At 30.8% G+C, this 26,769-nt stretch overlaps 1 protein-coding gene across 2 annotated transcripts in view; it reads left to right on the top strand.

Moving 5' to 3' along the window:
- Window positions 1–26,769, top strand: part of LOC139523820 (transient receptor potential cation channel subfamily V member 5-like) — a 59,686-nt gene that overhangs the window by 7,326 nt on the left and 25,591 nt on the right. For both annotated transcript variants that reach the window (XM_071318154.1, XM_071318146.1), the window contains exons 2-6: window positions 1,609–2,074; window positions 8,215–8,458; window positions 11,429–11,584; window positions 21,842–21,996; window positions 22,622–22,765. In XM_071318154.1, the coding sequence (XP_071174255.1) occupies window positions 1,796–2,074; window positions 8,215–8,458; window positions 11,429–11,584; window positions 21,842–21,996; window positions 22,622–22,765 (978 nt within the window). In that variant the 5' untranslated portion in view covers window positions 1,609–1,795. The remainder of the gene's footprint in view (window positions 1–1,608; window positions 2,075–8,214; window positions 8,459–11,428; window positions 11,585–21,841; window positions 21,997–22,621; window positions 22,766–26,769) is intronic.

Below are 26,769 nucleotides of genomic sequence, written 5' to 3'. Positions count from 1 at the left end.
AATATTGAATGACTGGAGAATTTCAGCAAAAGTATCATAAGTCATATACAGACCCTCTCTATTTAATAAACTCTGTGACCGCCGTGGATAGTAAACTTGAAACGTAGCAGATAGAATTCTGAAAATACACTTTATTCTTTGTATATGTATGTTCAAAGTATACAGAAAAACGCAAACCGGAAGTATAATTTGACTTAAAATTTCGTCCAATGACGGGACAATATCCGGATGCTTTTTCTAGTTTTTCTCCCAAAATAACTCAATCTGAATAATCATATGAATGGATGACAAATGCGACTATGAACTGTACCTATAGGACACAGAGGTGTGTTGATTATTTTATTGTGGAAAGAAGAGAAGCGACACACAAAATGAGGTCTTCTCGTTTAATAGTATAGATAAATGTATGAGGTTTACATGTGAAATATATATATTTGACAGTGTACTATGTACAAAATGTACATATGTACATGATTTTAAAATTTGATGTGAAGATCAAACATTTTCTTTATTCTGAAAAATGGCCTAAGTACATGTACATATATATACATGCATAAGATGGTCTAATTGAATAATTTAATGTATAGATTCCTGTTTGGAATATATTAGTAAAGCTGAATCAATTTCTGTTCTGAAAATATTATTATCTCCATTTATTTCCTATTTTCTAATTTGGTATAGAGTTTCAGGCATGTGGGCTTTTGTGTTTAGGTTTCCTTACATGATCCTTGTATACTTCAAACAATTTCATTGTGGATTTACCATCAAGGATTAAACAGTTAAGGTGAATTTAATGACATATCGCATACAGACCAAGAGATTACATATATATAATGTTTGTACATAGTGAAATCAACATTGTTAAAGAATTAGAAAGGTAATAAATTAAATGTAAACAAATTTTAAAGTATCAAAATAAAAAAGTGCTTTATACTAGAAGACCTTCTGATAACATTGTTTTTCTTTGGCCTTCGACTTATAAAGCCATTAATACTTTACCATTAATCAAGTATGCTTGCAACTCCTTGAATTAAAAGGAAATAACACTTGAAATATAATTGAATTTACAAGCATTGTGCTTGATATACCAATGTTGTTGTCTTTGCTATAGACATTTGTTGTATACTTATTTAATTTTCAAGTGTGGGTGCTAAGGATAATAGAAATGTGTATTGTTTTGATATAGGCACTCAAAAATTTAGTGAACGTGAATTATATTTATGCTATAAACTTCATCAGGTACTTTCACAAAATATTTTACATGTAATACGTAGATGAAAAACTCAAAAAGGATAATAATTTAATTATTGTTATGTATTATTAATCATACTTATAGCGGGAAAACTCAAATGGTATAGATTTACGATCATCTTCACTGCTGGCAACTTAACCTTATGTAAAAAGACTGTTTGAAATGTCGAGTACAAGGCAGAATATTGGCCAATGAATTAACATGTTTCTTGTAAACTGAGTTTAACTGCACATATGTAATATTCAGCATTTGTTTGGTTCAGTATACGTAGCTCAATATGTTTTCAAACAGTAGCTGAAGTGGGTTCACATATCACCAGATTGTTATTGATTAATTTTCTGATTTAATTTTTTCAGATTATAAAATAAGACATGGAGTGAGCTGGACAAGAACATGTGATTTCAATGCTGAGCAACAATGGATATCATAACTTTAAAAACATTAAATAGTATAGAAGGATTTACTTTCTGCCATATTTTATCACATCTGTATCTATCTTATGCATTTATTCCTTAAAAACTGAGAAGAAAAAAGTTTCTCCAAATGAAAATGGGAAATCTCTGTTTTCGTAAGAATAATGAGGATCCAGACTCAGCATGGCGGCAACAAAACAAAGAAATGGCGAGAAATCCCATTTACAAATTTGTTAACTTTAGTGGCGGTGGCAGGCTTATAGATGCATACAAAAATGGTGGTGTTTTTGCAGTTGAAAAAATAATCAAAACTGAAGTTGTGGACTATTTATATAACAATGGACAGGGGAAAATGTTAACATCATTGGACCACATCAAATGGCAAAGGAGATGTATAGCAAAAAGACAAGTAGGTTTTGACACTCTGTAGACATGGTAGATAAGAAATGAAAATTAGATTTTATGGCAATATATATGGCAGCCGCAACATAAAAAAACAGTTAGTGTTTTAATGTTATGGTTGAGTCTGTAATTGGCTTTAAGAACTGTCAAATATAAACCACAATGTTATGCCCTTGTTCAAAGGCCCTTATTAAATACTCAAAACTTTCCATTAATATTTAGGTGAATAAATCATTATTTTTCTCAGAATTCTGAGATTGACCTGATAAAAAAGAAATGAATTGGAAAATTATTGTCAAAACTATCATTATCTATCATTTAAAAATCCATACTCCAGGCCAAGGTTACCTTAAAGTAGGGTTATTGAATATTTTACTAACACATGTAAGCATGGATTTTGCAAAGTGATATGAACACCAAACAGAAATATCTGATCAGAACTTAGATATAGATTTAAGGAAGTTCGCTACTCAGTTTCAAAATAACAAGCTTTTCATAACACTATTATATATTGATAGGGAATTAATAAAGGAACAAAAAAAAAAGCAAAAAAAATAAGCAGTGAATGTTCTTGTTTTCGAGATATTAGCCTTTGAAATTTTGGCAGGAAAATGTTCTCTCTTGATTTTTCATACATGTAGCTTTATCATTGACAAGTTAAAGTTCTCAAAAACTATTAAAAAATAACTAAGATTTTATAAAACTTTGATCATGTTGACAGATGGCTTATAATTATATATACATTTAAAAGATTTAAAAAAAGAAAAATGGGGGTCACTGACCGTCAGTGGGCAAATTTTTTTAATGCATTCAAATGAATAAAACGAAGGATTCTGAAAATCTGACAAAAATCCCCCAAATGACTAGCGAACATTCTTAAGATACATTACGCTAAAAGTCAACCCACAACTTTAAAAACATGAACATGTATGTATTTAGGATATTATTGTGTTATTAAACCCAATGTGATAAATAAGGGTATATTATTTTGCTTTCACCTGTTTGTCCTTTCTGGTCCTCCACCATTTAATGCTTTATGATACAATGTAGCCAATAGTGCTGAAGTGGTGAAACACCAGTAATCATCAATCTACTTACAAATCATTTAGATTGTTTAACAAAGTTCTAAAGAATAAATATAACAAACCAATGGCATGATATTATATTCTGACTAGTACACTTTTTAGTACTTCAAGGCCAGTTCAAGCACACCTCCGTCTATGGGATTTTCTCACTGTGTTGCTGTTTGGTCGTGTTGTTGTCTCTTTGACACATTCCCAATTTGCATTTAAATTTTATAATTGTGTAGGAATAGCAAAATGAACCAGCAGTCCTTTAGTTTTTTTAATGTCAATTTGATAGTGCCATCTGCAGGTACATACACAATTGAATAACATGTGATCTACTAACCAAACAGTTAATTTAATAACATCTACTTTAGAAATGGATGTTTAGATGTGCATTACCAGTGCAGAACTAGTGCTTCTATTGAAAATACTAGTATAGTATCCTATCTGTATACAAATGACATGTACCTTTGACTTCACTAGAGGATGATCATATAATTAAATACATCCCTCAGTGCTGATCAATACTCCTGTTCAGTAGTAAAGCTCAGTTCATTACACATTGATCTATTTACACTGTACCTATATTGGGTACTGTTGGGGAATGATTTGTTGGTTGCTGGGACTTCAATATTGGATTACTGTACGTCACACTAATGACAAATTGGCACAATGTTTAAACTACAAAAAATGTGAGACTGTGAGATGTGATCATGTAAATATGAGGTTGGAAAGTTTTATATATGCAGACCATATATTGCATACAAGTTAATAAGAATGTAAATGCTGTTCTCTAAAATGTAATTGTTATTTTTATTACATCAAGTAAAATACTATTCCTTACAAAAATTGAAAGATTTAAATTCTCGGGAACCTTTGAGTTAATAGTAATCTGGACCATAGTTTTCTCACAGTTTTAACTTTTGAAGGGAGGAATAAAGTTTTGTAACTAACTTTTCAGAGACACACTCTGTGGATAAGGACGTCTAAATTAAGCTATAACTGTAGATAGATGGGTTCAGGGGTCTAAATACAAAAAAACAACAAAGTTTGTTTACACTTCGCCAAAATGTAGTTTATGTCAAAATCATGGTTATATGTGCTTCCAAAAAAGAATAAATCACAAAGCTTTTTTCCAAGCTACATTGTACAGTTTATACAAAAATTTCCAATTTTGAAAATATACATTGAAATTTTTTTGTTTTGTAAAGTTGAAGAAAAATGAAAGATATATTTTTGATCATGTTTCATGTTACAATGATGTACCATTTATCTCCCAAGATACAATCTAGGCTGATAATTTGCAGCTAAAAATTTGGATCACCTGTACATTTCTACCTTTAGCATGTTTAGGGCAAATGATTCAGTTACAGGGGAGGTGTTGATGTTGCTAACATAAAGAAGACATCAAATCGTGACATACTCTGGAAGAGATGCATTTTTGTACTGATTTTAAACATTACTTTGAAATCAAGTACATGGACCCTTTATTAATTTTTATGAAATTAGTTAAGTTTTTGTAAAAAAAATAATTTTTTTTGCTGTATTTTTTTCTCTGGTATTTTGAAACATAGCAGCAAACATCCTTAAAGGGATTATGTTATACTTATTTTTTAAATATAAAATTAAAGGTCATAATAAAAGAACATATACACAAATGTATCTTTAAACTGAAGAGCTCTATTATTTTCAAGTTAGAGAAGATTTGTGGATAAGATATATAAACCATCTATAATATTGTTTTTTTAAATACAGTTTATGGTGAAATAAAAAATGTGCATAATGTGCATTTTTGTTGAACCTAAGCTTGACACAGGGATAGATCTAGACAGCTGTGTTAGCTAATTTCTTAAAAGCTTTATACTTTAGAAGCTTAAGCTTGAAGACCTGGATGCTTCATACATTGTATATAGATGCCTTATGTTACCAAGGGCAAGTTTCTGTCTGTCATATGTCCATTGTCCTTGACCTCATTTTCATGGTTCTGTGACCTGACTACTTAAAAGAAAAGAAAATGTAGAGTTAATTTTCTTATTAGGCCAAAAAAAAATATATGTCTGTTTCCTGTTTCCCGACCGACCCTGACTCAAACCCCCCGACCCTAGATCTTTTTATTCAAATCCGGAAAAACATCGTTTCCGGTCGGGGAAAAATTCATTTCCGGTCCGATCCAGATCCGTATTTTACTATGCCCAAACATCAAAATGGCTGCTCCCAGCACAAATGTGCTACAATTAAAGTTTAAATAATGTCAGCACTGGGAGGATTATTCAATTAAAGCTTCTTTAAAGGGATTAAATCATTTTGGGGTACAGGACCCTAACCAAACATGACATTTAACGGACTGCAAATCTGACCGGGAGTGCAAAAAAAAAAAAAAAAAAAAAAAAAAAAAATCCCGACCTACCGACCCTGATTTATTTGCCTTGGAAGCAGGAAACAGACATATATTTTTTTTTGGCCTTAATATGAGTAATAGGATAACTATATTTAGTATGTGCGCACTTGCAGGGTCCACATGCCCGTCAGATACATTTTTTGTAGTTTACATTTTACAACAAGGTTATGTTTTCGTGGTCAAGTCCATATATAAGATACTATAAAGCAATAGGTCTACTTCATTTGGTGTGAGGAATTATTGTAAGGTGTACATGTCCCTCTGAAATAAATATTTTATGATGTTCATGTCAGTTTTGCAGGTTTTATTTGACCTTGACCTCATTTTCATGATTTATTGCTCAGTGTTAAGTTTTTTTGTGTTTTGGTCTGTTTTTCTTAAACTATAAGCAATAGGTCATTTATATTTGTTGTATGGAAGGATTGACCATCTTTTTAGGTGAATATATATATGTTTGTTTGGTGGGTTTCATTTGACCTTGACCTTATTTTCATGGAATATTGGTCAATGTTAAGTTTTCATGGTTAAGTTTGTTTCTTAGATACTATAAGCAATAAGATTTATATTTAATGCATAGATTGCTTGTAAGGTGTAAATGTTTTTCTGTCATGGTTCATTTGACCGTGACCTCATTTTCATGTTTAGTTTTCTTGGTTAAGTACAATGTATATTCTTAGAAACTATTAGCAATAGATCAACTATATTTGATGTTTTGAATGATGTACATTAGTTTCTTGTTTGTTTTTGTATGACCTTGACCTCATTTTCTTTGATTATGTTAAATTCAAGTGATACTTGTAGTAAAGCCTTTATATTAGACTATCAACAAAAAATCAATGGTGAGCAAAGAAGGCGAGACATTTCAGCATTTGCACTCTTGTTTAAAGATGTATGTTTTCTGAAACTTGTGCAGTTTTGTTCTTAGTCTTGCATGAAAGTGGTATAAAATATTAGAAACCCATAAGTTGAAAATTTATTTCATTAGAAAATTATATATAGATTCGTGAAAAAATCTTCTTTTAACATTTAAAATACGTCATTAAAATGATGATATTGAGTTGGAGTATCTAATTGTACATGGTAGTTTTAACTAGTTTGTTAAGTATTGATATTTTGGTTTCCAATAATAGTTGTCTTGAGGATAGCTGTGTAGTTAATAAAACTATTCACATCCCTGTGAAAGGCAATTATATCTCCTATGGAAAGAGAGTACCCACTGTGGAAGTAACATCTAATAGAGTCATCTTATAGTGAGAAAATCAATCCCAGAATACAAACTCAACATGCAATATACACTGACTATAAATCTGAAATGATTTAATGTCTATAGAATATTGAATTAGACATAGTCATTATCACCTGGCTATTCATCTGCTGTTAATTAAGTTATAACAAAATGATTACATTTAATCTATCATGATGGTTTTGATTGGTCAGTTTCATTGATTGGCAATTGTTTATTATGGAAATACAACAGACACCAAGAAAACAGTTGTCAAATGGTTGTAATAATAAACAACACTTTGTAAATATTCAATAAACCTGTTCATGTGATTTACTGAAACCAAAACTTTTTATTGTAATGATTTGAAGAGTAAATAGAAACATTATTGAAATAATATCAATTTTGATGTAACATATCAAGTATTTGTATAGTAATTAATGACATATACAAACCCTTGACCACAGCAACCAACACTTAAATTGAGAATGGAAATGGGGAATGTGTCAAAGAGACAACAACCCGCCCAAATAAAAAACAACAGCAGAGGGTCACCAACAGGTCTTCAATGTAGCGAGAAATTCCCGCACACTGTCTCTTTAGTGAATCTTGAAAGGTGCAATTTCAAAGGAATGTGGAATGCATATATTCTCCACTTAATGAAGACATGAAAAAAACTGTTTCAAATAATATGAGCTTAAACACAACAAAGGAAATCGGAAGTGAATTAATATTCATATAAGAAGATGTGGTACATATGATTGCCAATGAGACAACTCTCCATAAGAGACCAAATGACACAAAATTAGCAACTATGGCTCAAAGTATGGCCTTCAACAAAGAGCAAGCCCATACCTCATAGTCAGCTTTAAAAGTACCCAAGATGACAAATGTAAAACAATGTATAACCACTGAATTAAGGTCTCCTTACTTGGGACAGGCACTTACAGAATATGGATGGGTAAAACTAGTTTGTTGGTGCTAAACCTGTTCCCTAATAAGGCATATTTTCTTAAAGTTTTTATCAGTGGCCTTTTATAAAACTTGGACAAAAGCATTTTTATGATCAAAAGACAGTATCTAGAGTAAAAGTCTTGAAATTTTATTTCAGTTTCCTGTCTCTTACTTATAAATACTTATTTCTTCTAGTAAACTTTTAGATACAATCTTTGGTTTAAGTTTTAAGACATCAATAGCCATGATAACTTTGTTAAATCTTCATGGACTTGTATGAGACATAAGTTTTTATAAGATAAGAAAATACATTGAAGCATCTAAAATAAAAAAAATCTGTATTTTTCTAGTTTATGGTTTAAAGCTAGCAACATTTACTGACCAGCCACAGGGCTACAGGGAATCCTTTTCTAATTTTATTATTACAACCAAAAAGCATTTTTTAGGAAGTGTTATATAATTAAACTTATACATGTTTAATCATAATAAATTTACTATTTTTCCAGGGATCAACTGTTTTTGAAACAAAATCAGATGCTGATCTGCAAGCAGAATATCAGGAAGACGAATTTAACAAATTATACGATCATGAAGTGTGTTGGGACATGGATAATCGTGGGGGTGTGGGGGAAACCCCATTTCATCTTCTTTATCTTGTGTCAACACCTATACATTTGGAAGTTGCTAAAATTCTCATGAAACACTTTCCAAAAATGGCTTTGGATCGTTATGAAGGAGAAGAATATTATGGTAAGTGGGAGTTAAAAAGAATGGCATGAGAAATCATTTAAAAGTATTTATTCTGGCAAAAACATTTTATCATTCACCCATGAATGACTGAAGTTGTGTTTCAGTCTGATTAAGCATAATGTTTTGGAAAAACTCAAGTTTGCTTTGACCAGTATTAAGATATCATGAAGACTGCTCCCTTTTGACTCTGAGAATTTGGACCTTTTGTCGAACTAATATGAGATATTGTACCTTGTGCAGTAGGGCCAGGATTTTTTAATTTGTTGGTTTACGGATTTTTCCCATGAAAAAGTGAGGTTGGTTGGTCGGGAATTTTTTTTTTTTTAATTTTTCAAGACAGAAAAATACACAAAAAAAATATCTTTGACCTTTAAATTTCTAATAATATGTTTGGTATGCTATTTTGTAATGATTTCTTAAATTTTAGTTCGATGAAATATTATTGCTCAGCTGTAATAAACATAGCATGACATCGTCTAATGATTTCCAAAAAGGGGGGTTAATTAAAATTGTGTCCATGGACAAAGACGAAATTAAATCTTCAATTCACAAACAAGAAAAAAACAGATCTACGAAGGTCTTTATCAATTTCAGGAAACTTGATGAATAATAATCATCAAGGACGAAAACTAAAAAAGAATTTTAAAAAACATTGCAAAAACATGGTAGGAAAAGATTAAAGGTTCAACATTCGTGTCAAGAAGATAGAGACTCGTCCAATGGAAAAACGAGCTTGTCGGGTTTCATCAGTTGTCATGCATTCCCGTTTTTTTATATCCAATTTGACGATTTTTTTTTTAATTATCTATGAAACAAGAAAAATCCAAATGATTTGTTTATATTTAGTACTTTTACGTGATGTCTTTCACGTTTGGAAAAGTTCATTTTCCATTTTTCTATGAGCATGATGTGATAATGCATCTTACGCAATGATGACAAATATGGGAAACGAACTTATTGTGTAATAGGTTCTAAACATAGCTTTCATTCAGCAAAATTATTTGCGTATACGACATTTCAAGGGCAGTATTTATTGATTTGTCTATTTTTAGATACGTAAATATACAGAATACAGATTATTTTTGAAGTTTTATTTTATCAAAACACAAAGTGTTATCATCAACTCTGTTAGTGTTTAATGCATTTCACTTCATAAAAAAGAATATTTTATTTATTTTTCAAGGATAATATATTTGTTAGGGTCGGCGGGAATAAAAATTCTTTTATTTTCATGGGTATACATGGATTAAGGAAAAAAATGATTTCTCTTGGATATATTTGATTTCATGGTTTTACAATAGTTTTCATACTGCAGGCGTTAAGGAAACTTGTATTTTTGTTAAATATATAATTTGTGGTTCATCTGTACCCACAAAATCCATGAAAATTGGTAACCCTCTAATAATTTGGCAAAAAATGTAGAATTTGTTTATGGATCAAATCTTGGTGGTACAAACTGCATTGATATTGAAAACTATTTCATTAAAAATGTACCAAAAGCTGAGAATGAATAAATTTCAAACTTTTAGACAGTTTCAAGAGTTATTGAGGAGGGCTGTATTCTTGTATGAGACCAAAATGTGTTTTTCATTTGAAATCAATTTCAGTTTCCTTGGATATTATCTGATGACTCGGGAATGATTAAATCACTAAATCATATTCAAAACAGTGTTTAGCAAAAATCGTTGTATTGAAATCGATAAACGAGGTATAAACTAACATCCCATATTTAATTAAGGTAAACATTTGTGTAGCTTTTACCAATTAAATTCACATCAGAAATGTCTTTTTAACACCATGTTTGGTAAATTAATAAGAGGGTGTAATCAGGGGCAAAGAAAGTATTAGTTATCATCCTGATTTAATAATCACATTTATGGCCTCCATTGTAAAATTCAATGATGTTTTTGAAGCTAAAAGCAATAAAGTTCGTGATACAGCATATTTCGTATGGACTGTTACTTTCAATACTTCATGTGTAAAATGTTTTATGCCCTATTGTATAAATAATACAAAGTAAAAAGTAAATAATTCTTAGTATTATGTAAAAGCATTATCAACCCAGCAATTAAAGGCTTTTAGATTCTGTCTATTTTTTGTTCAAAAATTTAACAGTACTTGCAGAAATAGAGATCTTGATGACTGTGATTTTCAAGTAGTTATTTTTCCTTTACTTTCTTAACTGCATTTAGTTGTGTTCCTAAGTATAATACATAATGGTATCATATATTATAAGATGTACTACCATACTAATAAGACAGGAGTTGATTCATTTTTGAACAAAAAAATATGTTTAAAGTAAACTGAAATTAGAATAATTGTTTTGTCTGAGTGAGTGTTACAAAATTGTAAAATGAAATGACCTTGACAGTAGACTGATCGTAACTTTCTATGGCATTCATGATATATAAGGAATAATTCAAATCAACTACATTTGTTTCAATGTTAGATTTTAAGATGTATTTGTCCATCTTGCAGGGTTTGTCTGTCCTTGACTTGCTGGTAATTAAATATGGTGCATTGGTCAAGGTTATATTTGGTGGCTTACTCATGGTCTCAGATCGATACTATCATGTGACATGTATATGAATGTTATGTGTTCATATTTGTCTGACAGGATGATCTGACCTGGTCACCTTGACCTCTTGTTCATCAGTTATTTATAATATAAAGTAAATGTGATGCCTGAAGTAAAATCAATTTTGTTAAGGAGCCTGTTAAAGAAGCCTTGGTTGCCAGAGTTTTTGGCTCTGTTGAAGACCCATTGGTGGTCTTCTACTGTTTGATCGGGTTGTTGTCTCTGAAACATTCCCTATTTCCATTCTTAATTTTATCTTGAAAAATTTCAAAATACATAAAATTCAATCACAATCAGTAAAACAGGTGAGACATTCCAGAATGTGCCCTTTTGTTTCTATGTATTCACACAATTTATGCTGCAAATCATAAACCGATTTCTTAATTTTATAGGTGAAAGTGCCTTGCATATAGCTATTATTTTTGGAAGTGTTGAAGCTGTGAAGGTCCTAATTGAAAATGGTGCTAATATCAATGAAAGGGCCAGCGGTCGTTTCTTTCTTCCTGAGGATCAGAAAAAGGGAAGAACGAAAGATACAGATTATGAAGGTTTGTATTTAACAATTTCCATATGCTGTATTAGTTCCTAAAAAGATGTCCAGAGATGTATAATTTTCACTAAGTAGGAATGTTATATTGCAAGAGTTAAAATTTATGCTGTTTTATATTGCAGCTAGAATACCTATTTATTTACCATAGTAACATAGGGATATTTTGAGCAATGCCAATTTTATTTACCATAGTAACATAGGGATATTTTGAGCAATGCCAATTTCATGTCAAATCATGTTTTATCACAATCATTTGGCTTGTTAAGGGATGTGAAATAATAATTTTTGTGTAAACAATTTAATAAATGTAATTTTTAGCTAAAGTATATAAACAATGTGTCAATGTCAGAAAAATATTGATTATTTTGTATTGGCACAAAGTTGTTGAAGAGCTTGGTAAACCTTGCCCTTCCCATGTTTTTAAGCTTCATTAAAAAAAGATGATATTATTCTTATATTGACCTTTATAATTTATTAAATTGTCTACCTAATATTCTTTTTATGCAGAAACCAACTAATACTCTGTACATTGTAGTAAGTTGTGAAATGCTATAGTAAATCTCAATCTGTTCTGTACAAGAACTTCATTATGATGTTAATGCTTTAAGAAAACAATTGGCATAAAATTTACATAAGACCTATCTCATCATTTTACTGGACTGAAAACTTACTTTTAAAGCCTTGTTTATAAAATAAATTATTGAGGAAATTCAAATATTGGAATGAAAAACAAAAATTTACTGAAATGTATTCATGGAAAATGGAAACAAAACCAATGTTCAAGCTAGATCTTGTAAATATTTGGATGTGATCCATTAACAATGATAAAGTTGAAATCATCACAAGATCTAGAACATTGGTTTTGCTATCATGACATTTCAGTAAATATATAAAACTCAAATTAAATGTGTATTTGTCGATTGATTTATCATAAAAACAAGAAGCAATTTGATGAAATAAAAAATGTGTTAGTAGATCTAGGGTTTTTGGCACTTGATAACTGATTGCAAGGTCTTGAAGGCCAATGTAAACATTTGAAAGAAGACATGATAGAAGATGTGATTAAACTAAAAGTGAAGCCAAAAATACCAAAGGAACATTAAATAAGTCAAAAATGTCTGACACTGCCATGGCTTAACAAGAAAGCAGACAAACAGATACACTAAACACAACATAGAAAACTTAAGACTGAGAAAAATAAACCCCACAAAAAACTGATTTTTGGGGGGGGGGGGTGATCTCAGTTGCTCCAGATGGATAAGAAGATCCTGCTCCACATGTGGCAACCATCATGTTGTTCATGTTATTACAAACCTGGTAATACATCTAATTCTGTAAGTCACATTTTAGAAAAAAAACGGATTGTATTTACATAAGTATAGTATACTTTATGCCATGGTATTGTCATAATCTTGAGAAAAATTAAAAACAATCATCTGAGCATATATGCAAAAAATATGAGTGACCATTTGAAATACCTTTCTGTAATCTGCAGTATCTCAAATGTATGTTTTTCAGTTGCAACAAGCTTTATAACATCGAATTCAATCTGAAATTGTTCAATATATTAGTTGAATGACGATGATTATATGTTATATTTTATACTTATTAATATTTTATTGCCTAACTCTTATTAATTACCTTATAAATAGTAAATAGTTTCATATGAAGAAGAATATTTATTTGTAGTACTTCAGAGACACAAAGTACTTTACATGATTACTTGCTTGAGTCTTTTCATCTATACTTGTTCTACTACTGTAGCCAGGTGTCAACACTGAGGTTGTCAGTTCGAACCCCACTCATGGGGGTGTACTCGATTACAATCTAAATTGTAATTTTTCCTATTAAAGATCAGTGGCTCTCACTGGGCACTCCTGCTTCCTTAATAGCAATAAGAATTGGCTGCCGAAATAGCACAAAAGTGGTGCTGAAATGTGGCTTTAAAACAGCAACAATCAATCACTCATCCTTACATGATAGACTTAAACCAGATAGTTTTCTTTTTCTTTGGAGGACCAAATGGTCAAAATGTTTGAAATGTTTAGTTCTACCTTTTATTATTATCAAAATCATCAATCATCTTACAGGAGTTATGGCACTTTAATGACAATTTTTTGGTACCATATTTAGAGTTTTTGCTAATTAACAAGCAGAGTATGTTAGATTAGCCTAATATTTTATGAACAGAATGACCTTCTTTTTTGGTGAAATGCTTTAACGCTTTTAACAGCGATAAGTGTGTTTATTTTTTTTTTTAGATCTGTTAGACACTAGATCCAGTTTTTGTTATTTTTTTTATCTTCTATTAAACAGTTTCTAAACAATGGAGAATTGTATTAGGCTTTGCATGTTTGTAGAAAGTATAATACTATGCTAGGTTTAATTTAACTTAGACATTAAAACATATGGATCAAGAATTACAGGATAGAATCTTTGGATTATAATGTCTGAGTTTGAAATCGACTTAAATTTCTCATGAAAAAGGTCATATGTACCAATAATAGAAATCACTTTGTTGGATTTAAACACCTTGATTTCAATATGAAAAAGATCCATTTCATGGATTAAATATTTTACATTGGATAATAATTATGTTCAGTTATGAAATTTCTCTTTTAATTGAGCAATGAGATTTAATTCTGAAGAGAAATCAACAATATTTTTCTTCTATACAAATACAGAAAAGCCTTCAATTGCAATCTATGTGACTATTCTTAGCTTCGATTGACGTACAGATTGTCCCGTTAACATTCACAACATTACAGTGATTTGATTAAGTTTAAATTTCCTCACTTTTCAATACCAATCAATGCAGACATTATCAGAGGCATTAACCATGGAGCTCATTTTTCTTCCACAACTCATAAATGAAAGGCTTTTTTTTACAATTAAATGCAAATTTTGGCAATCTAAATTAATCTGAACAAATCATATGAATGACGTCTTTGAAATGTGAATTTTGAATTATTTTTTTTAAAGACCACTACGTTGGTAATTTTGGTCAATTTAAGGGATGACATCAAAAGTTCAATGTAGGATAAAAAACTTAATTCACATAGTTTTTTCACTGACCCCCACCCCACCCCACCCCTCTCTTAACTTAATTTGGGAACAATTGAGTTGCCAATAGGGATATATGTAAAAATCGATTTTAGATCTACAAAACTTGCAGAATTTCACCCCACCCCCAAACTATTTGATTTAAGTTTTTATCCTACATCGATCTTTTGATGTCGTCCCTAAGTCAAAATGTCTTGACTGAATGGAAATACATTGTAATTGGTTTTGGAAAAATATAAATCTGGTGACTTTCTTGTAAGGTTAAATATCTTTAGTTCATTATAGTGTTTTATGTTTCTATTAAATATTCGTAAATGCAAATAAATTAAGAGTTTTTAGTTAGTTTTGTTTTTATGCACCACCTAGGGCCATTTTGTTTTTCTGTCAGTGCATTTGTTCTTTGTTTGTCTGTCCTTTTGCCCATTCGTTCTGCTTCAGGTTAAAGTTTGAAATTTAGAACACATTTTCCCTATGATATGATCTTACTTGTTTTATTGCCAATTTAGAGTTTTTACCCCAATTTCACAGTCCACTAAACATAGAAAATGAAAGTGTGAGTGGGCATCCTTGTACTATGGACAAATTCTTGTTATGTTTTTTTTTAACTTACTGATCAAGAATGCTTATCTATCTTATGAACATGTTATTTATGATCTGTGTTATCTATCGCATCATCTGTTTTTTCCCTCTCTTACTGTTTTTCTAAACTTTCTCTCCACTGCATTTTTGTCACATTCATTTCAGGAATTACTTGTCAGACTATCCTTATATTTGCTAGCAAGCTTCATGTGAGCATGCTTTACCATGAGATGAATTTTTACACCAATTCCTTCATTTAGTTCCTGTTTCCCCCATACTTATATAGTCTTACACACAATGGCTGTGTAGGAAATATCTTATTGTATGTTCATAAGGAACTACAAATTAGATATTCCTAAATTTGGTAACAAGCTCTGTGTGAGGAATATACATATGGTGTGATAACCCTTTCTCATCTACACTCATTATTGTTAAACGATACTAAAACAAGGTATATTATAAGTGCGCAATACATCACATGATTCGATGTTGTCCTTGTGGAATGTATCACAACATGGCAAGGCTTGCTTGAGTTTGAGATTTATTAGGAGGGGGGATGTCCTTGTATGGTGACCTACATATCTTTTTTTGGGTAAAATGGTATTGACAAATTTCTTGCTAATACAGTATCTTTCAATTCATACAAAAGCCAATACTGAAAGTGATATGAGAATTATTTATATCAACAATAACATATTGCGTAATATCAAACATTGCCCACAATCTGTCTAGGGGATTGTTTCATTTTAATGGGTGGAATATTGATAGGTGCAATTAATTGATCAAGATTTCTTTTAAAATAGGTTGCCGTTTTAACTCTGGAGAATACAAGTGACTTTTGTTGTCAAGTGAATTATCCAATTAGTTTCAGTGGTTCAATATTCAACAGATAACATGATAATGTAACATGGGACTAAGACACAATATGATGTGACAAAGTTACAACATATCAATCTTTCTTATAAATAGCATCAATAGAATTTTCAACATAGATGTATAAAAAAAAATCAAGATTTTAATAGATTTTTAGATTCTTGAGGACATAAGAAGTGATAGGGTGTTTAAAATTCATGACACAAAATCCCAACGTGCATTGCATTCTCAAAACTTTTCAAAACTGAAAGCAAAGAAATAGATATTTTCATTGCTATGTCCTTCTCTGAAAGCCAAATATATGACAATACAGCATTGTAATGTATATTGTAACAAGGAACATTTTTGTCAAGCCTGCGACTTTTGTTGCAAAGGCAAGACAAAGCAATCCTACGTTCTTTTGCTGGTGTAGGCAGCAGCGTCCTCAAATATTCACTCTGAGGTTAAAGTTTCTTAAGCTTTAAAAAACTATTTTTTTTCTTCTATATTTGAAATTGTAATCTGAAAGGAGTTACTTATGTGATTTGTCTCTCTTTGTAATCTAACAGGGATGACAATATTAAGTAATGAAATAACAGCTCTCCCAGTGTTCTCCCCATGGCCATATCATAGCAATGTGATTATATTTGAAATGATTTTCTTAAGATTCTGTTATGGATGTGATACTGCTATAATTTCTTGAAAAAATATCCAATCAGAATTTCCTGTTTACCGTGATCAATGTTTTATGACTGAGATCACTGTCTCTTATGTTTTCTCACAAATATTATGGTTGAGTTACCAGTTTCTTACTAAGATGGTTTTATACTACATTTATTCAATACTATATGCATAAGATAAAACAGTAAGAGAATAAAATCCTCACATGGGGGCAACACAATCTTTTTACCTTTTCTAAAATAGCATGTCATCAAGGAAAAAAGTAATTGTTTAGTCTATCAGGGACAAGCTGAGGCCCACCTCTGGAGGTACAAGTCCTCACTGTAATGAAGACCCATTGGTGGCCTTTTGGCTGTAATCTTCTCTTTGGTCGGGTTGTTGTCCCCATTTTCATCCTCAATTTTATTAACTTAATTTAAAATATTTTATTTTGAGAATAAATATATTATTTCCAAATTCTATTCTAGTTGACTGCTATCTTGATTGTATAACCCTCTAGTCCTCTACTGTTGCTTACTAAACATCTCCGGTATATTTTGTAACTACATACATAAAATCAAAATTACAATTTGTATCTTTAGAAATTTGAAAATGCATTGTCACAGTCAAGAGATAATTATATCTTAACACGAACATAGCTTTCTTTAAAGTTTGTGATAATTGATTTTGTATTCAAGAAGAAATTTTGTTTGATGTTTTGGAAGTTTATGTAAAGCACATTTATATATATAAGTATCGCTGAATAACGTTAAAACTTTTTTACACTTATGTCATTAAAATTAAATGTGTTCTACTCCTATTAGAGAAGGCTTTTATCAAAGGTTTTAAAAGGTTATTCAACACATTCCTTCCTATGGTATTACATATAATAATGGAATGAAAAGTTTGATGATTTTATATAAACATTTATTGTCAAAAGACTAGAATCTGTTCACAGAGTTTTGAACACTTGGTTTAGTGATATAGATGGGCCTTTTTACTTCTGACTTCACCCATGTATATTTTTATTCACAGAAAAGGAGAGATGTGACATAGCAGTATTTAAAAATATTATACATTTTTTCCAGCTGATATGCACCCTTTCAGCTAATTATTTGGTCTGAAATGAAAAATAAATTCTGACTGTTAGGAAATTCTACAGGCTGTGGTCCAGTATTTAAGTTCAAGTTAATTGGTATTTAAATTCAAGTATACTAGTCTAATCTACTTTGTGGTTGTAATAGCATTAAATACAGCGAAAACTGTCAATACCAAACTCTTTGGGCTAAAATTGTGTTTGTATAAGATAGAAGTATGAAGTTAGATTTGGTTAAATCATTCAGAATAGGAATAAAAGAACATGTAGGGTTTTCATGAATGACTTCAGAACTTAATACAAAAAATGTCAAATTCATCTTCATTTTCATTTCTATGCCCTCATAGTTTAAACATATTTATTTATAGTGGATTGGGAAACAAATTTTGCAACTTATATTTTATAATCCCTTTCCACTTTGCGGGTGCGAGTGCTGCCTTGTAGCGGTATCCACTCTTTTTTTTAAATCTACAAGGATGACTTTAACGTGCAAGAGATATGGCTCTCTCTTAACACATGTCAGCCATTTATCGTCCCCTTCCGACGGACTATCATCGTTTCCTCAAGACCGTACTCGCAGATGGTGTCAAGGGAGAGCTGAAATTGAGTTCCTGAAATTTTCATCCCAAACGGGAATCGAGCCATCATGCAAGAGCTCGATCATAGTAAAAGTGTTGTTCATTGGTTTGTTCGTCCGTCTTCCTTTGGTTTAAGAATTGGATAAACATTATTTTTTACCAGTCATTCGTTTCATGTGACTTTCAAAGGTAAACCACCAACACCTGTCTTCTCTAAAAAAAAAATAATTGGCAAATATAGTGTAACCTGCCTAATCTGAAACCTGGGTATTACGACATTTTTTTCTGGTCCCCCAGTGTGTCAAATAACACAGGTTGCACTGTACAAACAAAACTGAACAACACATGGTTGAGATAGACTGACATGGCAGTTATGATGAAGTTAAACCAGTTAATCAATCCCATAAACCTCCTCTATTTCTATCTAGACCATATGTTTGTACAGACACAAAATGTTTTTAGGTGAAACAAGTTTATCATTAGATATATAGGAAGATGTGGTATGTGCTAAGAGTCAACTCTCCATCCAAGTCACAATTTATAAAAGTAAAACATTTAAAGGTCAAGCCTATAAACCTCCCCTTCTTCTATCTATACCATGTGTGGTAAGAATTGTTTGATAAGGACAAGTTTCATTATATTATACCAGACTGATTTGTTTTTATGCCCCACCTACAATAGTAGAGGGGCATTATGTTTTCTGGTCTTTGCGTCCGTCCGTCTGTCTGTTCGTTCGTCTGTTCGTTCGTTCGTCCGTCTGTCCCGCTTCAGGTTAAAGTTTTTGGTCAAGGTAGTTTTTGATTAAGCTGAAGTCCAATCAACTTGAAACTTAGTACATATGTTTCTTATGATATGATCTTTCTAATTTTAAAGACAAATTAAACTTTTGACCCCTATTTCACGGTCCACTGAACATAGAAAATGAAAGTGCGAGTTTCAGGTTAAAGTTTTTGGTCAAGGTAGTTTTTGATGAAGTTGAAGTCCAATCAACTTGAAACTTAGTACAAATGTTCCCTATGATATGATCTTTCTAATTTTAATACCTAATTATATTTTTTACCCATTTTCACGGTCCATTGAACATGGAAAATGATAGTGCGAGTGGGGCATCCGTGTACTTTGGACACATTCTTGTTTATAAGAATTATACCTTATGATACCTTGTATATAGGCCTAAATTAAAATATTGTTTGTTTGCCCTTTTCTGACCCTATGTTTTGAAACAGGGTAGGTAGGTAGGTAAAATATTTTATTTTTTTCCCAAAAAAATAATTTGGCTCGGTATATTTTTTGTCATGGGTAGGCAGGTAGGTATAATATTTTATTTTATATTGCAAAAAAAACATGAAACCCTGACGGGTTAAAATGCAAACATAGTACATTGTATACACAAGTGACAAGAAACATAATATACAAAATCTGCATAATGTCATTTTTGTCTGTTTTGCTTTTGCTAATAAGTTGATGGGACTAGTAGTATAATAGTCCCCAGGAAGTTTTGAAAAAAAAATATCATGTAGAATGTGAAGTTAATTCATATGCAAGACTACTTTGTTTTCAAATATCAAAATATAGAGCTGTGCCGCATATTTTCAACGTGTATATGCCTGAAACTTTGAAGAGTTTTAACTTGCACTAATATTCTGTACTACGTACCTTGTACGCTGACCTCTACCTAAAGGTTTTCTGTATATTATAAGCGATTACTTTGTCCTGGTAAAATATGTCCGGGCAGAGATACATTACTAGTAGAAAAAGTCCCTAGAGTGTTTAAATTTTCGTGTGTGTCTGGGTTTCCAATAAAAATGCTACAAGACTTGAACTCAATTCTGAATCTGAATAAGTACGTTGCAGGGCCAGTATATATGGCATCAGTGGCAACGGGAGAGAGGCGCTGGAAAATTAATCCAACATTGTGAGAGCAACCGAAGTTTAAAGCTCTCAATTGTCTTAGCACACACGAGATTGTCTGGTAGTCTATTCCATTCGGGTACGTATTCTACATCGCAATTTATAAATGATCTGTTTGGAAAACTTGGGAGCTTTTACTGCCAAATATTCTCCACTTTACAGGCATTTGCCACCTTTGGTTCATGTCAGATATAAATAATACAGCAATGCTGGTCGAAGGCATCTTTTACATAATCATCCTGATCTACGGATCACAAAAGGCCATCCCTACTGTACATAGAATAAAACGTCCATTTACAAAAAAGTTTGTACACACGTTGATAATTTTGTATTAAACGAACTTTTTTGTAAGTGAACCCTGCTCTCCAAGTATAAAGATACAGAGTAACGTACGTCATATCTAGCTGCGAAAACGTAGCTCTATTGTCCTTTGATTTTTTTTTTGCCATATATCTATGGTCCGCAAATATCAAATATCATCAAAAGGACCTTAAGAGCTACGTTTTCGCAGCTAACGTCATATCATCATGTTTTCTCAAAGCGTTCAACATCGATTTCAAACAAATGCTTTGAAACTCTATATGCAAGTGTTCATGTCAAACGCTCACGAGATACCAAACGGACTAGACTTTATACGGTAAAGATAAAACCCGAGGATTCCGGTAAAAAAGTTTTGAGCGGGAAATACAAATATAAGATTTTTGGTAGGAACGAAAAGATAAAATAAAATAAAATCTTGCTGGTAAATACAAATAAAAGATTTTCAGGCGGAACGAATTGACAGGGTCGGTCGGTAAAGGGCAAACAAACAATATTTTAATTTAAGCCTCAGCTATATTGATTGTTTTTTTTGAGAATTAATAATAAATGGTTTATTTAAATAACAAAATAAACATCATGCTTGATCTTGTGAAAAAAATACTGTTAGATAGTAATTCATTATGCATTAAAAAAAAATACTGTTAAATAGAAGTTCATTATGTACTAAAAAAAAAATTAAGCATAAAAATAAGGAAGTATGACAAGATAAATATATTAATTATTTAAACTTTGCCCCATGAGACTGGGAACAGATATGTATATGAGAGTAATAAAAATATATATCCTTTTCAAAGAATGGTTCACATTTAAAAATCAGTTTTGAATTTTAGATAATGTTTTGGTTATATCAAATTTTAGTTCAAATGTAGTATAAATCTTGTAAAAGTTAGACCTGGAGAATCTTTGCTTTTTTCATGCTCATGCATAGCTGACATAAACACATTTTTCTTGGAACCCAAAACATAAATGGAAACTTCTTTTCGCATGTTAGCATTCAGGTAAGCCACTAATAAGGGTTTACCATTACTTTAGTTTTGATTCTTACTTTGTAATTGTAATCCAATAGGTATAAGAAGATGTGGTATGAGTGTCAACGAGACAGTCACAAGCAGCTTTATGATAATACCAGTTGATATAATATATTAGTTTATAAAGAAGATTGCACTATAAACCAAATTTTAATTTCTATTTGCAGGTTATGCTTACTATGGAGAATACCCTTTGTCTTTTGCTACATGTATTGGAAATCAAGAAATCTATGACTACCTCATTAATAATGGAGCTGATCCTAATCTTCAAGACTCTTTTGGAAACACGTGCCTTCATATGGCTGTGATTCATGATCAAGTTGTAAGTGACTATGATTATTTAGATATGACAGGGTATGAATAACAGGAAGATCAAAATACAAAAGATCATTTTTCTATAATAAACATAAAAACAACAATCACATGGCAAAATACAAAACAATGAAAAGATCAACAAGAGTCTACAAAACAATGAAAAGATCAACAAGAGTCTACAAAACAATGAAAAGATCAACAAGAGTCTACAAAACATTATACATAGAAAACAAGACTTAGCTACATGAAACTTTTCCAAAAACCGGGTGTGCTTTAAGTGCTCTGAAAGTGTACTGTTCCGAAGTTGTTAATTATTGTCTAAAAATATCTTAGCATTTGTAACACACTATCCAATCCAGAAATGATAATCTTAAAAGAACCAAAAATAACAAATATTGCATTGTTGCAATAAATTGTAGACAAAAGCTGTGTCAATAAATGAATTAAAAACTGCTTACTTTGGCTTACATTGAAATTAAAAATTTTGCAATGACTAAAACTTTTGACTGAAGTAGAAAATCTTGTTCATACAGTACAATAAATAGTATTTCTTTACATGATATCAAATCATGTGTACATGCATAAATTTCTGTATAATGAGGTATGATTTATGTTATATTTTTGAATTTCAGGAAATGTACAAATACCTTGTAAAACACCACAAAAAACCTGCCAAAACAGACATCAGAAATAAAGCCAATCTTACTCCTTTGACACTTGCCAGTAAATTAGGGCGGCAAAAGATATTCAAAGAAATGCTTGAATTAAATAGTTTGGTGAGTAAACCTAAAAAAAGAATTAAAAGGTGGAGTTAAAAATTAGAGTCTACAACATATGCAAAACTATCATCAGCTGCTTGTTTGAGCCAAAACCACTCTGGAGTTGTCCACCATTGAAGTAATTACGAAAAAAAATCTGGTTTTTTTTCTCCCAGTAAACACCTTTTGCAAACATCATTTGGTCAACCAGCACTTTATAAACTTTAATAGTAGAAAACCCATAATTCAGGTTATATGGATGAAAATCTGTTGACAGCCGTTATTTATCATGACAATAAAACTAAATGATCAGCAGGTAACAAATGTGATCAAAATCATCCATTTTGTCTCATGGAATACTGTTTACATTATATTTTTGAATTCACAGAAAAATAGAAGAGTCTTTCTCAAAACACATAAAAAGTGCTTGTGTTAAAGCAGTATGAGGACTATTTAAATATGTGGTTCGCTTCTCTATTGTAATTTTTATGAAACAGATCAATTTTATAGTCATTGAAGAGGTCAAATCAATACATTGTTTAACTATCCCTAGTGTAATATAGATAAAAAATGAATTGACCCATTTATCAGTCGTGTTTAATTAATGTCAGGCTTACTCTATTGATTACTCGGTTTTGTGATGGTATGGTCATATTAAAAATAAACTTATAATTGTTATTGCCTACACATTGTGTAAACAAATTGTAAATAAAACCAATATTAAGTATCCCTTCTGGATTCTTCATTAAGCCAAAAGTACATATAGATGTTTTATTCTTTGGTCTATTAAATGGATGATCCTTAAGGTAATTTAAAATTTCAAAATTTCAAAATTTTTATTTTTGTTTTTTGTCAGTTTTTTATTTCTTTAATTACAATTGGTTTTTATATTTCACTGTATAGACATATTATATAATTGTTTAACTAGGTAAAAGAGCATACCAGATTTGATTTTTAAAGTTTAAATTTATTACTTCTTTTTCCATTACCATTATTTATTTATACCTGGCACTGAGGTGCTTTATAACATACAAACTATATATAACTAAAGCTGTATAACAAGCTTAAATTATTCTATTTCAATTAGACTGTGTATGTTCAGTAGTTTCATCTACTTACGATAATAATCAGCAACCTTTGATGTATGTTTAATTATTGTCATATAATTATGATGCTTGAAAGCTTGAAATTTTGGAAAAGGTCATCCAGCAGCTCCCCTATCTCTCTTTACAAAGAAACACCCCCACCCCCACCCAACCACACACTTACACACAATGAAAAATCAACATAAATGCCTTTAATCTGCCATGACCAATGGATTTAATATATTTACCGTATAAGATACTCTCTCAATTGTACAAAATGACAGTACTATCAAATCTGCAGATAAAGTTCACCTTTGGGTTTAGAGAGGGTACTTTAGAAATTGGATGTTCAAAATGTAAAGATATAACTTAGTCTACAAAAAGAGGGTTACCTGACAAGAAAGGTTTTTGCCAAATAGAGGCAATGGGGGTGTTTTAAGCATTACACATTTTGTACAAAGTACTGTTGTAAATAAATTGTTGAAAAAATGAAAATTTAGAATTTTGGTAAACTTTGACAATGTGAATAAATTAAAGCATATTGGATTAATTAATAAATATCAGTGATTTCTGCACTTAGTGCTTAATTAATCAGATCACTGGATTTAGGATTACTGTATTCATGGTATTCGTTCATTTAATATTTTCATTGTTTATGTGGTTTCAATAGAAATTATTTGAATAATTGTTTCTTAATCAGATTTCAATTAATCCTTGTTAGCTTTAAAAATTGATTTAGAAATAAACTGTGCAGAAAATCCTGTTATTTTGTAACTAATGTGCTTTTAAAGATGGATTGAAAACTACATGCAACAAACACAATTCAATATCCATAACCAGTGCAAGTCCCAGTACTTAAAAATTAATAAAGATTATGTCAATGTTAGAACGTTGATATCAGTTCTGTATTATGGCATTGCTTCTTTGTAAATGACTTTCTAATGAAAATTCAACAGAACTTTATTGATAAATAATGTTTGAACAGGGTTTTCAGCAGGTTTTTGGTCCATTATTTATAATAGTTTTCAATTTTGTTTATGAAAATGACTAGTTAATTTGAAACAATACCCAGAAATTTGATGAAGACTTATAAAAGTGCAAATAAAAATTCTGAAAGTTGATCATTAAAAAACAACATAATCAATTTCTTGTCCAGCGTTGACCTTTTCAACTTGTTAAAGCCAGTATTAAGTGTCACGGTGAAATGAAAATACTTTTAATTAGATTTGGCAAAGTAAATTCAGACTTGAATTAGTAAATTTCTTTATAAATATAGGAACAAAGGACAAAATGACATATATTATAACACAATGTCAATTTTCTGTAAATATGATAAAAACTGGAAAATACTTTATCATTTGCCTCAAAACAAATCTGGTATTAACTGCTGAGTCTTTCAAATATAAATAGATAATTGTAATTTGTATTATGAAATTGATAGAAAATGCTTAAAAGCATTTGGGATTTCAGTATAATTGCAGGATATTTAACAAAAATATTAAACAGTACAATAGACCAAACCATTCCTATGAAAAAATAGACATACAAACTACAGTAAATAACACATGATCTAGAAGGCCTGACTTAGTATCAATAAGGGTATGTCATAGAGTTCTTTCATACATACAATGTACATCAAACTTGGCCTGTTTAGGTACAAAAGGTATATGATCCATATTCTAAGGTCCAGAATCACAACATTACCATTTTCCAGAATCAGTAATAAGATTCTTTTAGTTGTATTTATCATGCCTTAATTAGTTAATTTTAAAAACAAAATGGTAGTAAATGTTACCAATTTTTGGCGCCAGAATTGAGAAGTTAATCCCAACCTGGACTTAGTGCTATTACCAATCTAATAATAGGAATGTAATTACAGCTTAACATTTAACATGGAAAAGGGAGTTTGTTTACTAGGAACGAATACAGATATTTATTTTAAAAAAAATAATTTTAAAACAGAAAGTTGCAAAAGCATTGATTTCCTTTCTAAGATAGATACTGCCTTTCCAGCGCTACCTTGCTTTGATTTTTAAACAGGAAATGCAGCACTCTCATCCAAGATCTTCTTCTTTTGATTGAATTGAATTTTACATAAAAACTCTTAAATTGAAATACACTGAGTGTGTATTTTGTATCTTGTTGTCCCTTTAAAGAAATGATATGAATTATAAATAAATCAATTTCCAGTTTGGAATCCAGAGGTAATCAATGTCAACATTAAATGATAGGTAAAGCACTTGTCTTCCATTTATCTAGTAGCATTTAAAGCTCCATGTTTAGAAAGGGTGTATTGATTAAAAACATGGAATTACCAAGCAACAGAAAAGCAGAAGATTTTGACTACATGTGTAAATAGGAGATCAAAGGGGTCACTACTTGTGACAGGCTTAATTAGACAATTGAAAATGTGATGATCCTTTCAAATATTTAATAGAGATTTAAATGTTATTCTTCGAATAAACTTTAAACAAATGATCTATTGTAATCAAGTTCTTAAGTAAATAACTACTCTGTACTAAAGAAGTGAATTAACAATAAAGGGGACATATAATGTAGGGGTGTGTCAGCATTCCATCAACAGCAAAAATAGATCAATGGACTGATTACACATTAAACAATTCATAAAGACATTGAGCATCTGTTGTTTCCTTTTGTTTTAACAGATGTATCTTCAGGGCTTCACATAGTAAAACATAGACTTTTCCATTACTCTATACATGTTCTATGTACCTTAACCTATAATGGTCACTTTACTTTTATAAATTGTGACTTGTATGGAGAGTTGTCTCATTGGCACTCATAACACATCTTCTTATATCTAACTATAAAGGTATGAAAAATACCATAAATTATCTGCAACTTCAACCCTATTGAATGGTAACCTTGTAAGATATTTCAGTACACAATATATATTCAGTCAAGCACATCCTTTTA

The sequence above is a fragment of the Mytilus edulis genome, chromosome 1, assembly GCF_963676685.1.
Source record: "Mytilus edulis chromosome 1, xbMytEdul2.2, whole genome shotgun sequence".
NCBI lineage: Eukaryota > Metazoa > Mollusca > Bivalvia > Mytilida > Mytilidae > Mytilus > Mytilus edulis.
Note: the sequence above shows the minus strand (reverse complement) of the source record. Positions and strands in the feature narration are given on the sequence as shown.